Source organism: Phocoena sinus, chromosome 13 (assembly GCF_008692025.1).
Source record: "Phocoena sinus isolate mPhoSin1 chromosome 13, mPhoSin1.pri, whole genome shotgun sequence".
In the NCBI taxonomy this organism is placed as follows: Eukaryota; Metazoa; Chordata; class Mammalia; order Artiodactyla; family Phocoenidae; genus Phocoena; species Phocoena sinus.
This window is the reverse complement of record NC_045775.1, coordinates 22,473,388-22,487,052: the sequence shown is the minus strand read 5'-3', so window position 1 is coordinate 22,487,052 and position 13,665 is coordinate 22,473,388. Positions and strand designations below refer to the sequence as shown.

At 52.4% G+C, this 13,665-nt stretch overlaps 1 protein-coding gene across 1 annotated transcript in view; it reads right to left on the bottom strand.

Annotated features, from left to right (window-relative positions):
• PLB1 (phospholipase B1) overlaps positions 1-13,665 on the bottom strand; it is a 185,524-nt gene that overhangs the window by 31,263 nt on the left and 140,596 nt on the right. The window contains 10 exon segments of the mRNA XM_032652827.1: positions 3,161-3,232; positions 3,782-3,877; positions 4,928-5,032; positions 5,704-5,785; positions 6,779-6,879; positions 7,972-8,037; positions 8,572-8,652; positions 9,377-9,428; positions 10,790-10,898; positions 11,618-11,661. Of these exon segments, the coding sequence (XP_032508718.1) occupies positions 3,161-3,232; positions 3,782-3,877; positions 4,928-5,032; positions 5,704-5,785; positions 6,779-6,879; positions 7,972-8,037; positions 8,572-8,652; positions 9,377-9,428; positions 10,790-10,898; positions 11,618-11,661 (808 nt within the window).

Here is a 13,665-nt window from a genome sequence, read left to right as displayed (position 1 = left end):
TGCCTGACGTTTCACACCTGCAGAACTGTGACAGCCACAACAACGTGGACAGAAATAGGAAGTCCTAAGGATCAGAGAGTTTGGGAAGACAGCTATTTCGTTCCTATGGACGTTGTTACTCAAACATCATTTTTTGAATGAATATGAGTTTGAGATGATGAGGAGGTCCGGGCAGGAATGGGAGATTTAGAAGTCCAAAGCATTCAAAAGACAATAGCCCCCATACGTAATTCAAAAGAGAAACACTGCTAAACAATAAAGGAAGTATAAGGGAATCCAACAAACCTCGGCTTTTTCTCAAGATGAAAGACTGGATGAAATAGCACTTGAAATTACTTCACTTTGTCTCTCCGTGTTTCCCCCTGGTTCCCCCATTCTGTGGGTGCCCTGATCATATATTTAATCTGCCTTCTGGGTAAGCTTACACCATAGGGGGCAACCAAGGGGGAAAGATCTCTTAAGGGCTAGAAATAGAGCTCAAGTTTGGGGAAAAAAAGTAAGAAATGACGACACAGGTTGGGGGATCCTAGGCAAAGACATTCAACGGGAAACCCTGGTAATGGACAGATCTCAGAGTGAGGGGACCTAAAGAAAGAGAAAAGAGAATAGGGCTGAGACATGGAAGTTGGAGAATGTCCACATTTTCGATGCTGGGAGAAAGGAAGGAGGGTCATTAAAAGAGATGAGAAGGGGCAGACGCTAGAAAACAGAACAATCAAGGTGGTTTTACATCCACGAATGCAAGGAGGAATAAATTCACGGAGGAGGTGGCTAACTCTGACAAACGCTTCTAGAGAGGGCAAGAAAAAGACCTGAAAAAGGACTCCGCTCACCTTTGGCCGATTTCTTCAAAGCTTGGGGAGGAGCCACAGCCAGCAGCCCTGGGTTAGGGAAGGAGTGGGCAGAGGCCATGAAGGCAGGAAGGGGACAACAGTCACAGTCCGCAGAGCAACTGATCAAAAGTTGGCCATAGGGCTTCCCTGGTGGCGCAGTGGTTGAGAGTCCACCTGCCGATGCAGGGGACGCGGGTTCGTGCCCCGGTCCGGGAAGATCCCACATGCCGCGGAGCGGCTGGGCCCGTGAGCCACGGCCGCTGAGCCTGCGCATCCGGAGCCTGTGCTCCGCAACGGGAGAGGCCACGACAGTGAGAGGCCCGCGTACCGCAAAAAAAAAAAAAAAAAAGTTGGCCATAAAATCCTGTGTGCAACCTTAAAGTCTAACAGAAATCCATGGAATACTGTTAAGTGCCCGACCTGGCTGGGCAGAATGCACTTGCAGTTGATCGGGGCTGGGGGAGGCACAGGCAGGAAGCTGAGAGAGCTCCCCAGTGCTTGCATCCGTCCCTGCCCCCTCCTCCCTGCTGGGTCCTGCCTGTGGCCTCTATGTTTAGACTCAGCTAGGATTAAGATATGTGATGCCTGGCCCCTGTCAGCTCACACTGAGTTGCTGGTGGACTTTTATATAGCTCCAAGGCACATGGGAGGGAGCAGATGGGACCTGAGGAATGCAGAATTCTACGTTGCCTGGTGCGCTGAAGTTGGGCTGGCCAACAGATGGATCCTTTTGGAATGTGCTCTGGGGTTGCCTGGCAACTGCTTCTCCCAGGCTGGGCTTCTACGGTTCCAGGAGGCTGGATTTGCTCTCCTCTGCTCACCAATGGCTCATTCAGGTTCTGTCCAGGAGGAGAAGCGGAGCCTGATGTGGCTTGAGAGTCTGGGTGAAGCAGCAGCCTTTCGGGGCTCCTTGCCTGATCTGGGACTTTGAAGCCTATGGTGACAGGGCTCTACCTGTTCCAGTGCCTAGGCTCCAAGCTGGTACTTAACAGATATTTGTGAGGAGGAGAGCAAATGACGGCTCCCTGGAATGGGTTGTTATTACTTTTACTATTTAATGGAAGGGAACTTGGCAGATTGGAGAGGGTTTTCCATGGCTGATGTTCAGAATGGCCATATGGGTTCTGAAAATATTGAAATACTTACCCCCGTATGGCTTACAGCCACTGCTCTGAGTCCCCGAATGCCCCCACTACCCAGGTTGCCTGGTCCCTCCCCTAGAACCCGCTGTACATGGATCTAGCAATTAAAGGGTTTACACCTGGCACAGAAGGGCCCTCTAGGACCTTGCCCACATTGCACTGATTATTCCATCTTTTGACCATCTCCTTCGCTCCAAGCCCTGGACCCGGCATCTGAGCCCTCTGCTACCACTGCCTTCACTCCTGCATCCCTTCTTCCCACCCTCCTGATGAAGCTGATGGGACACAAGACTGAGCCTGGGCCTGAGACTGGGGTGGGGAAGGCAGCAGACAGGGAGGGGTATACCAGGCAGGGCTGCCCACTGTCTCTGGAGCCCTGGCAGACACACAGGGGAGCTGCAGGTCCTCTCCCTGCTCAGCTGGGAGGGTGGGAGAGGGCGAAGCAGCCCAACCCAGGTGGGAAACCCAGCCTCCCAGACCGGGTCAGGCTCTCCTGCTTTCATCGCCTCTGAGGGCTCTCTGGCCTCAGCCTTATTTGGTTAAAGAGCCATAAGACAGGGGGCTAGAAGAGGGGGTTGAAGGCAATGGGCACATGTACCTGCCCCACTCCTGGGTCTGAAATCAGGTTTAACAACCACTTAGATCTTCCTCCTTAAAAGGAGCCCAGCCAGCCTCACTCCAGTCATGGCAAGGCCGGGCCTGCTTGTCCCTCCCCCACCTAGCTCCAGGGCTCTCCTCTCTGACCCTCTCCCTGCCGGACATTCCCGATCCAGGCTCGACGACCACTAACCACAGCTTCTGAGCCCAGCTGGCTTCTTGCTAGGCCTCCAACCTGCAGCCAGACCTTCCCAACTGCCCCACGTACCGCTGCTGAAATGAGTGGTCTTGCCACCTTCTGGCTTATTAACGCCACTTCTCAAGAATCCACACCCGTCACCCTGCTCGTCTCCCTCTACTGGGGCCAGGCCTCCTCTCCCACCTGCCTCTTCTAAAGACACAGGTGCTTCTGTACCGTCTTCTACCCCTCTCTGTTCTCCTCCACTTTCCTCCATCCTCCGAAGTCCGTCCTCTCCCAGTCAGGGGGCAAGATGGGCAAAGGGGAAGCTGTGGTGTGGGGTGAAGGGGATGGGTGGGGTCTGAGCTCTGGGTTTCTGGAGAGCAGCACAGCAGGCCCTCCCTCATTACCTGAGCAGGGCAGGGGAGGGGTATATCTGCCGTCAGGTCCAGGGTATCCGTTTTCTTTCCTAGTGGTTCAAGCTGATTGAGGAAGAAAAGAGAGACGTGCATGTACTAATTTGTTTCCACTGAAGTGAACATTCCCTGGCAGGGCATCCTGCAGTGGGGAGAGCTCGGATTTGAATTCAGGGGGTCTGGCTTCTACTCCTGGCACTGCCAGTTGCCAGCTGTGGGATACGGGGCAAGTTTCTTAGCTTCTGTAGGATTCAGCTTCCTCATAAACTCCCAAGACTTTTCTTGCAGGGCTGTTGAGAAGCTTAAATGAGATAACATGGCTTAAACTGCCTAGAACAGCTGCTGACACAGAAAATACTGAATAAACGTGAGGGTTCTGCCTTGCATTCACGTAAAGAGTCCTGCACCGCAGTTCAAAGCCCATAAGAGGGGAGGCAGTTGATCCCGGAATCATAAGGACTCCGTATTTTCAGTTCTATACAGACTTCCACAGATGCGCTGGCCACTGCTCCTCTGTATCTTGCTTGCAAAGGGAGGCCAGGAACAAGCTCCATTCTGGGGGGCTTTGCTCTAGACTAGAACCCCAGAGAACCAGGGACATCCCACTTATTTTACCATATTGACCCAAAGGGCTCTGGAGAGCTGGGAGTGGAATTTCTGATTTGGATGGAGGCAGTCTGGGGCGAAGAAGGACACATCCGGGCGCCCATCCTGAAGGAGAGAAACAGACGTCCTTAAGATCCCGTTGGTGCAGAGGGTGGATAGTGGGCCACAGCCGGTGGGCCTGACCCCTGGGGTTGACCTCTCAATGCCCTCCTCCCCCGAGGGTGCTCCCCGCCTGTGGCTTCCTAAGGCCCTGCTCACCTCGAGAGGGAGATCAGAGCAGTCCCACAGATCAATAGCCTTGAGTGACCCCAAACTCCTAATCTGCTTTCTGGTCCCACAATTCCCCTTATTTAATTTAAAAAGTGCTATATGTATTTTTAGGCACATGTATGTAACCCATGCCATGGTTGAGGGAATGAGATACTAGTCCCTGAGGAAGTCTTGGTCAGCCAGCTGGGAAAAGCTACTTCCCAGCCCTTGGCCAGCTGGTCCCCGTGACCTTGGTGGGGAGAAGAGGCCAAGCCTTGGGGCAGGCCTGGGCAAAGCCTAGGTGCTCAAAGCTTCCTCTGGCTTCCCTCCAGGTAGGCCAGGCCCTTGGGATGGAGGCCCAGGTAGAGAGAACTGAGTCCCCACCCTGGTCCATTCACAGAGCTCTTCTGCTCAGAGTGGAAGTGTCAAGTGGAGAGCAGAGCCAGGGGCGGAAACGGTACCCTCCGTTACAACTACAGTGTTGGCTGTGGGGCAGAAAGTAAATAGTCTGGAATTGGACGTGTTCAAATCTCACCTCTGTGCCTTATTTCCTGTATGAGTTTAGGGAAGATACTTCAAGTCTCTGAGCCTCTGTTATGTGGGGATGATAAAACTCACCTCAAAAGGCAGTTGTGAAGATTTAATGCGTGGTGCGCACAGTGCCTGGCACATAGTAGGTGCTCAATAAAATGGAGGCTGTGATGAGTAGTAATGAGAACATCTCACGTGGGACTGCCTCTGGGAATGCAGCTCTGATGTTCGGGGAAGCTGTACCCACCAGACCAGCAGCTGGAGAGCTGCCCGGGTCTGCCCCATTTATTTTCACTCTCACGGAAGCACTTGGCATTTCTGCCTTGAATTTTCTCCTCCCTTTGGCAGCCCTGTCAGGGAGGGCAGGGAGCCTACCGCCAGGATGGGGAGCTGGATGTTGTAGAAGAAGGGCTGCAGCACCACGGAGAAGTCCTCCCGCGTGTCGTAGCGACCTGACTCCACCAGCTCACGCATGCTGCTCTGGGGACACACACATGGGTGCCTTCTGCACAGGCCCTGGGGCTCCAGGTGCCCATTAGGGCAGGGGTGGGGGTGGGTGGGTAGTGTCCTTGTCCCCATCTCCCCCAACAGGTGGGCTGACTCAGTTCTTCCCTTGAGAACACAGACACACCTGATGGTAAATCTCTTTCCAGAGTATTGGATATGGGTTGTGCCACCTTTTGGTTTTGGTTTTAAGTGGACCGCAAGTTCTGAAGGGCCAGGCAGGAAGTCCCACAAGGAACAGAAAAACCTAGGGAGAGTCTCCAGAGGGCCCCCAGGCTCGGGACCTGCAACTCCCCATTCGTGCGTGGCCTGCCTGTTGGGGAGGTGGGAGGTTGGGGGGACAGCTGGGCCTCCAGGGCGCAGTGGAGGGAAAGGTAGTCCGATGGGGCACCTAGGGCTGCCGCCCTCTTCAGGCCAAGTGTCAGGGCTGAGCCACCAAGGACAGCTCAGCCATGAGGACTCCGCCACCTGGGTTCCTTTGGGATGACCCCAACTGGGCTGCCTGAGACACCTCAGCCAGGAAGTGGCCTGGAGGGTGATGTTACCCCTCAAAGCCTGAACAGCTCTTCCCTTCCCCGTGTGCCTCCCCCAGGGGGCTCTGGACTGGCGTGTTCATCGAGGGGGAGGAGAGACTTTCTTGGTCTTACCTGGTAGGCTCGGGTGACGGCCTCCAACCTGGCCAGCTCTTGGGAGCTCTCCCGCAGGGTCAGAACGCAGTTACACAAAATGCTGCACAGAGAGGGGGAGGCAGGGGGACCCAGAGCGGAAGCTTAGGTCAGAGACTGACTCTGCTGCGTGGGGCGAGGTGAGGCGCTCACCGGAGCCCGGGCTTAGGAGGCTCTGCCGCGTGTGCTCAGGGCAGGTTTCAGGCCTGACAGGGGAATGGACAAAGCCCCAAGGGTGTATGGATGGGCAGCCTCTCATGTTCACAGAGTACAAGTGTTGGACCACAGGCCCTGGGCCTGCAGCAAATTACGCTGAACACGTGAATTTGGACAATGAAAAGCCAACGTTCAGTGTTTAGAAATAAAGTACAGGTGCGTGCTCTGGCTCTGGAGCTGGTGTTTTCGGGGCCTCTGATACTCATGCCTCAGACATCTCCTGAGTTCACACTAGTGCCGCACTGTGTCCCCTTTTGTTTTGTTATGGATTATTTCACATCCATAAAATACACTTAATGTTAAAAAAGATATCTCTAGAGCACTCAGAATAGTACCTGGTGCACAGCAAAATTTTAAAAAGTATTTGTTAAATGAGTATGTGGACATAGAATGTAGGAAGAATAATAAAACACACACCTTGCACCTCTCACGCAGCTTAAGAAACAAAACGCTCCCAGCTAGAAGCTCCCTGTGTCCTTCCCCAATTCGCTTCTTCCCCACAAAGGTAAGGGAATCTTGGGGACCATTCCCTTGCTTTCCGTTACGCTTCCACCACCTGTGGACACGTCCCTATATGTTTCTCCTTCTCACAGGCTGGGCTGCACAGTCTCTGAGAACTAGTGTTTGTCCCAGCCCTAACCTCTTCCCCGTGGCTTCCCCGTATCACAGAGGTTCTCGCTGGTACCCTGAGGCTGGTAAGCGGGGGCCCTGGCTCCAACTTCCCAGAAGGAGGTGGTCCTGGCACAGACCCTGTTACAGACTTGCACACGTGGACGGACCAAGTCACAGAGACCCCGAGGAGTCCCCACCGCATGAGCCAGACCAGCAAGCACCCGCCTACCTGGCCTGCTGCACCGGGCACTTGTCGGGGTTCCCCAGGAACACGCGCCGCATGACGCGGGGGCTCATGAAGTCCACGAGGTTGACCAGCGCCCGGGGTACCTACGGGAGAGGCTTCAGATGAGACAGGGGCTGAGGGGCTTCTTTCACAAGCTGCCTTAGGGCCCCAAGAAGTGGGATCTGGCTCCGGAGTCCCTGAGTTGGGTTCTGGGAGGTGTCGACACAAGGTGACCACCTAGGGCCCTGCAGGCTGTGCCACCCACGTTGGCAGCAGCGTGAATGGGCCTCCTGGAGTGGGACAACGTGGCAGACCCGAGTCTAAATGCGGAGGGCTCAGCTCGTTCAGCCATCCGTTAGTGAACCCAAATCCGTTAGCTTTCTTTTTTTAAATTTGTTATTATTTTTTTTTAATCTTTTAAAAAAATTTATTTATTTTTGGCTGCGTTGGGTCTTCGCTGCTGCGTGTGGGCTTTCTCTAGTTGCGGCGAGTGGAGGCTACTCTTCGTTGCGGTGCACGGGCTTCTCATTGTGGTGGCTTCTCTTGTCGCGGAGCACGGGCTCTACCTGCGCGGGCTTCAGTAGCTGCGGCACGTGGGCTCAGTAGTCGTGGCGCACGGGCTTAGCTGCTCCGCGGCATGTGGGATCTTCCCAGACCAGGGCTTGAACCTGTGTCTCCCGCACTGGCAGGTGGATTCTTAACCACTGCGCCACCAGGGAAGCCCCAAATCCGTTAGGCAGGTGCCCCGTTTGCCAGGACATTAGCCCTTGACTGTCTCCTTCCAGCCCGACCTGGGCTAACTCTGCTGAGCAGGCCCAGAGTCTTGGCAACCCATAGAAGCATCTGGTAGTCAGAGCGCCCCCTCCTGGGCAGCTGGAAAGGCTTGTCCATGCCGGGGGTGGGGAGACCAGAGAGGGGCCTACTGTAGACACTGCCTGCCACTCAGAGAGCGGTGCCCAGCTTGGGAGCCGCCCAGCTGCCTCCACCAGGGAATGTCCCAGGTAGAGGTGGGGGGACTGCCTTCCCTTCTTCAAGCCTGAGACCCTCGGGGCTGATTCCAAATAGAATGAGGCTTCCTTGGGGGGAAGCCCCAAACTCTGGAAAGGGCAGGAGCCCACGTCCTCGTCTGTCTCCTTCAGGGGAGGGGGCATTTCACAGCTTGAGCTGTGTCCAGCTTGTGGGAGCCCGCCACTCACCTCTCTGTGCAGGATGTCCAGGGCATTTCGGAGATGGTCAAAAAAGTTGGCTGCAGAATACAGATTCTGGGAAGAGACAGGATGGAGAGGAGGAGCTGGTTAGGGGGATAGGGCAGTCTCCCCACCCGGCTCCAGCCCCAAGGCCTCGTTCTCCCTCGGCATCCAACTGTGACCAGCTCGTCATGTCAGAATCTGAGATGAGCAGCTGGCTACTCGCTGTCGCCAAAGATGGGCCAGACGGAAGACCGGAACCTTCAGCCAGAGCTTTAAGCTCAGGAGCAGAATGTGTCTAGTACCCCTTTCAAGGGCTTGGGCTTTATGGCTGCTTCTCTTTCTGAATTCTCAGGAGCTGTAAGAAACGGGAATAGAAGTACTGTATATCTGATGCCAGCTGGGACATGGCGGGGGGAGCCAGAAATGCGAGGGTTCGGGGGGCAAGAAGTGTGTGTGTGCACGCGTGTGAATCGCGTGTGCATGTGCGTGTGTGCGCACACACACACAGGTGTAGGTGGACAATTCTAGGGACTGTTCTCAGATAGGACCTCCAAGGCTTACAGGTCAAATCAAGGGCGATGAGTAGGCCTGGCCCGCCCCCATTACCGAATCCGTGCAGTAGTCACATAAGTCACTGCCTCCAATCAACACCGTGATGACCTTCCAGTCCTCGTGGAAATTTACTCTCTGTACAGAGGGAGGAAAATGCCTGATGATTTCCAACAAATAAAAACACCACAGCTCTAGGAAATCCATTCAACCCTCTAAAACTTCCTTGCCCTCTTGAAATAACAGCATCAGAATCTCAGAGCTGACAGAACTTCAGAGGTTTGTTTATAGACCACAGATTCTTAGCATCAGGAGGGATTTTCAAGGTCATTGTGATCAGCAACATACCTCCCCCGCAGCTGACGTAATCTCCTGAGGGCCTTCGACAGGGGCTGCCCTGCTGCTGCTTGAATACCTCTAGTGACAGGAGGCTCACTGGTTTCATGGCAGACAATTCCATTTGGGGACTTTAGTGGGTCAGAAAGTTAGTGTTTAAAAATAACCATAGGGCTTCGTTGGCGACACAGTGGTTAAGAATCCGCCTGCCAGTGCAGGGGACACGGGTTCGAGCCCTGGTCCAGGAAGATCCCACATGCCATGGAGCAACTAAGCCCATGCGCCACAACTACTGAGCCTGTGCTCTATAGCCCGCGAGCCACAACTACTGAAGCCCACGTGCCTAGAGCCTGTGTTCTGCAACAAGAGAAGTCACGACCATGAGAATCCCACGCACCGCGGAGAAGAGTAGCCCCCGCCGCTCACCACAACTAGAGAGAGCGGGCGCACGGCAACGAAGACCCGAGGCAGCCAAAAAGAAAAAAGAAGAAAAAGCAATGTAAAAGTAACCAAAAATCTGACTCACATGGTCATCTTTCATCTTCTGTATCAGAGTCTGGACTTGGCTTGAAAGTTCCCTGAGGAGGAGAGGAAATCAGTCCTGTTGAGGAACAGCGCCCAGACCTTTCATCCTAAAGGGCTTGAACTGGAGGTTTCTATGGCATTAACTCCTCCCCCGCACCACGAGCTGGCAGAGACCCTGAGGCTCAGGACAAGAAGCTACTTGCCTCTCCTGGAGAGTTCTTACAACAAATAACCATTTGCAAAGCCAGTCGTGTGTTTGTCCTAAAGCAACGGGCAAGGGTACTGACAATTACATTTGTTACGCATGGTCTCCTTTCTAGGACTCCACATGCAAAGGGTCTTTAAGGATTCCATGCTAGGAAACCGTTCATCTCCTTTGAAGGACTGGTGTGGATTCTGAAATTAGATCTAGGAAAGTTTTGGCATGCTTCCTCTTTTTACCCTGGCTGCCAGGAAGCTGAGAGTTTGATGCTTAGACCCAAGAATCGTAAGAAGGCTCATACTGACACAGTTGCTTCTTCCCCTCCTCCCCCCACCAGAGGCTGTGATTTTTCTCTCTCATGTATATGTTGTGTCATTTTTGGTAAACTTAGCTACACTTTTCTTTTAGAAAGAGGTGGGGGAATAAATATACACCGTACAAACACTTGGGTTTAGAATTCATGGAAAGACTAGAGCTCAGGCATCCCCAGCTCCTCACCAGTTTAGGTCCCTGTTATAGTGTGAGATGGATCCACAGAATGCTCATCTCCTGGCACCTGCTGGTGGGTCCATCTGTCCCCAGCCGTTTCTACTACTAAGAAGGGTCTTCCCAGGCTGGGCCAGGAGCAAGGAGACCCGGGTGGCTGAGGCTTCTAGGAGCAGGGTGAGGGGCCTCCTTGGACGATCAGCCCGGGAGGCTGAGCAGTTGGCTCCAGCTGCCTCTGGCTTCTCAGCTGCATTTCCTGTAGCTCCATAGCAGGAGCAGGGACAGGACAAGACTTACTGCCCCTCTAAGTAGCCTCTAAGGCTGGAGATCCTGGCTTGCCCATCCGTTTGCTTGGTACTCCCTGATCTTTTGGGGGAATTACCACTTGTGAGGTGCTGTAGAGAGTACCATTATGCCACGGTAAGTTTTAAACATTGGCTAAGGTGGGTCGTTAGTTGAACGATTAGAACATGCTACGCAGGAAAGCAAGGCCAGGAGTTCAGGCTCTAGGAGCACGGCCTCTGTCCAAGATCCAGCCCTCCAGCCTCCCTGCGGCCTTGGTCACGGGGCAGCCACAGAAGAGAGTGGCCAAGAACTTCTCAAGTCATTGCTGCAAATGGATAAATGTCCCCTTGGCACTCAGAGGTCAGAATTACAACCTTAAAGGGGACTACAGGCCTCCCACTCCCTACCTGACAGGCCCCCTCCCCTCCCCAAATGCCATACTTAGCCTTTGTTCCAGGAACAGCCTGATTGAGGAAGGCGTTTGTGTCACTGGCGTTGCCTGTGCCCACTGCATAGCCTGTGAGATTTCCGTTAAACTTCCGAAGGATATCTGGAAGGGGAAGGGTGCACAGGACACAGAGGGCTTAGGATGGAAGGCAGAGTGTGCTCCTAAGAGGAGTTGGGGCCTCAAGCGACTTGATGACAGGCTGGGCCAAGACAACAAGAGCCTCTCAGTTTTTCTTTTCTTTCTTTCTTTCTTGTTTTTTTTTTTTTTTTTTTTTTTGCAGTACGCGGGCCTCTCACTGTTGTGGCCTCTCCCGTTGCGGAGCACAGGCTCCGGACGCACAGGCTCAGCGGCCATGGCTCACGGGCCCAGCCGCTCCGCGGCATGTGGGATCTTCCCGGACCGGGGCGCAAACCCGCATCCCCTGCATCGGCAGGCGGACTCCCAGCCACTGTGCCACCAGGGAAGCCCTCTTTCTTTCTTTTTTTATAGTTTACAATGCAGCAAATACTCACTGTCCCATTTGACTATCTCCACACTCTCTGGGCCAGTTGAGGAGATCTGAGGCTCAGAATGTTTAGTAACTTGGCCCAGGTCACCCGGCCAGCACACAGAAGGGTCAGGGCTCGAACCCAGGTCTCCGGAATCCAAACAGAGTTTATTCCATCCCCTTCAGCCACCTGTCCACAGGCCTCTCCTCTCATTTCAATGACAGTCCATAAGGAAGATGTTATTCCCTCCTTTCTTAGCTGAGAGGCACTTTCAGGAAGCCTGGGGGTCAGATGGACCCAGAGGACAACCTCAAGCCACTGGTGGTTACTTACTCGGTAAGGTGGTCACATTCTCCAGGCAGCTGTCCCCTCCTGCACTGTAGAGTGAACAAAGCCAACGAGAGAGATTGAATCAATACACAGGCTTTACAAAAAAGTGCCCCCAGCTTTTAACAAATGCCCATGCCATCAGTACCTGTCAGATGTGCCAGAGACATCTCTTTGTGTTTGAGGGATTCTGAGAATATTTGAATTCCGCGAGGAGTTGGTTCCCCCAAATTCAGGATTTGAAGCTGAAAGATGGCTGCTGCTTTTCTTCAGCAAATCAGGAGGGAGTGCACTCAGCTGAGTATATACTATGAGCTCAGCCATGAACCAGATGCTCTACATTAGTTATCTCAAATCTACAGACAAGCTTGTGATGAACATGAACTATCTCTGGTTTACAGAGTAGGAAGCTGAGGCGCACAGGGGTTAATCAACTTTCTAAAGGAAACTCAAAACCATAAAGGTAACTAAAACCAGCTTGAGCTGGAAACCTTTAGAAAATGGATAAGCTCTTCTTTGCCCAGTGGTCAGGTAAATCCCGCTGGAAGGTTCGGGGGATGGCCTCTCACTGCCTTCCAATGCCCGATCTCATTTCATCTCATCTCATCTCATCTGGTTTTATGGCCCTCAATCTAACTTCAAGAGACACAAAGTTTCATTGCCTTTCATGCATTTAAATTGAATACGTGGGGGAGGCAAGGAGAAAAGTATTTCTATTTGAAAAAAGTCCAATGTTCAGATGTATTGTATTTACTGTTATTTTTCTTCTGTGTCTCCTTCTTTCTTCCCTCCTCAGTCCCAGCATATCAGCCCAGGCCAAGAGATTCTGAGAACACAGTGTTAGCATTCAGCCCACCAGTAGAACCTTCCAAAGGACAGGCCACGAATCAAAGTCTTGGCTATTCTTCATTCAAGGGAAGGCTTGGAATGAAGTTGACTATTTCACACTATGGTGGTCAGGGGCTTAAGTCAAAGGTTCAAGAACCTCAAGTGGTGGAGAGAAAAAGAAGCCAGGTAAGCCCTACCTTTCTATCTCACTCAGGAATCTCTCTCCTACCTCCATCCAATGTCTGAACTTAACTTGGCCTTTGGTCGGGCATTTTCTTTTAAGCTTCGGATCCTTTCCCAACTCTGTATGAAGCTACTACTTTAGCTGATTCCTGATCCTTCCTTCTCTGGACTAAAAGCACTTAATCAGAACACTTTTCACTTGGCAGGAAATTACAAAGCCATATACCTCCTCCAGTCACTGTGTTCTAACTCTGCCTCCTTTTCTCCTTCAGTCAACATATAAACACGGAGATATACGTAAACACACACACATCAAGTACATTCTAATTTCTTGTCTAAAACCCTCTTTGTTCTAAAACAAGTGAGGTAGCTGATCAAGACCAACAGGCTACAGAAATCTCTCTGAGCCCGTTTCCAGGAGAAAAGAGAGAATTATACAAATAAATATGGAGGAACAAAAATATGAAAGCCCTCGTTCTGATCAGAACTGTGTGAAACACGAAAGAAAACAGACCCCTATGAAACAGCTAGTTTACACGAGACCCTTCAGATTAATGTAATTTGTATGACACCATGAGCTCAAAGGCTGGGCTTTGCTCCCCAGTCACCCACAGTGTGCAGAGAAATGCAGAGAAGATGCTTGATAACATCTATCGGAGGAGTTTCAATAACATGAGACTGACCTCCTAATTCAAAAGACAAAGAAATGCATTTTTTGATAAATATTATTTTTGTCCTCTGAATGAGTCCAACCATGCAAACATTTCAATTGGAAAGGCAATTCTCTAAAGACCTCTGGGCCTACCACACCGCTAAGCTACCCAGAGCTGGGGCCTTTCACTGCTGTGTGATTCTTACAGGTCAAGGGGCCTTGGAAATATTCACAGCCAAACCTCTTCTGGCAGGCCCCGCTCACAGCCGCCCACCCACCAAAAATTCTTCTCCCCTGTCTGACTCTGTGAGGTCCACTCTCTCCACTTTCTTTCCTTGGAGGAAGAGGCTCGATTTGCATTCTTAATTTACCTATAATCAATTAATTGCCT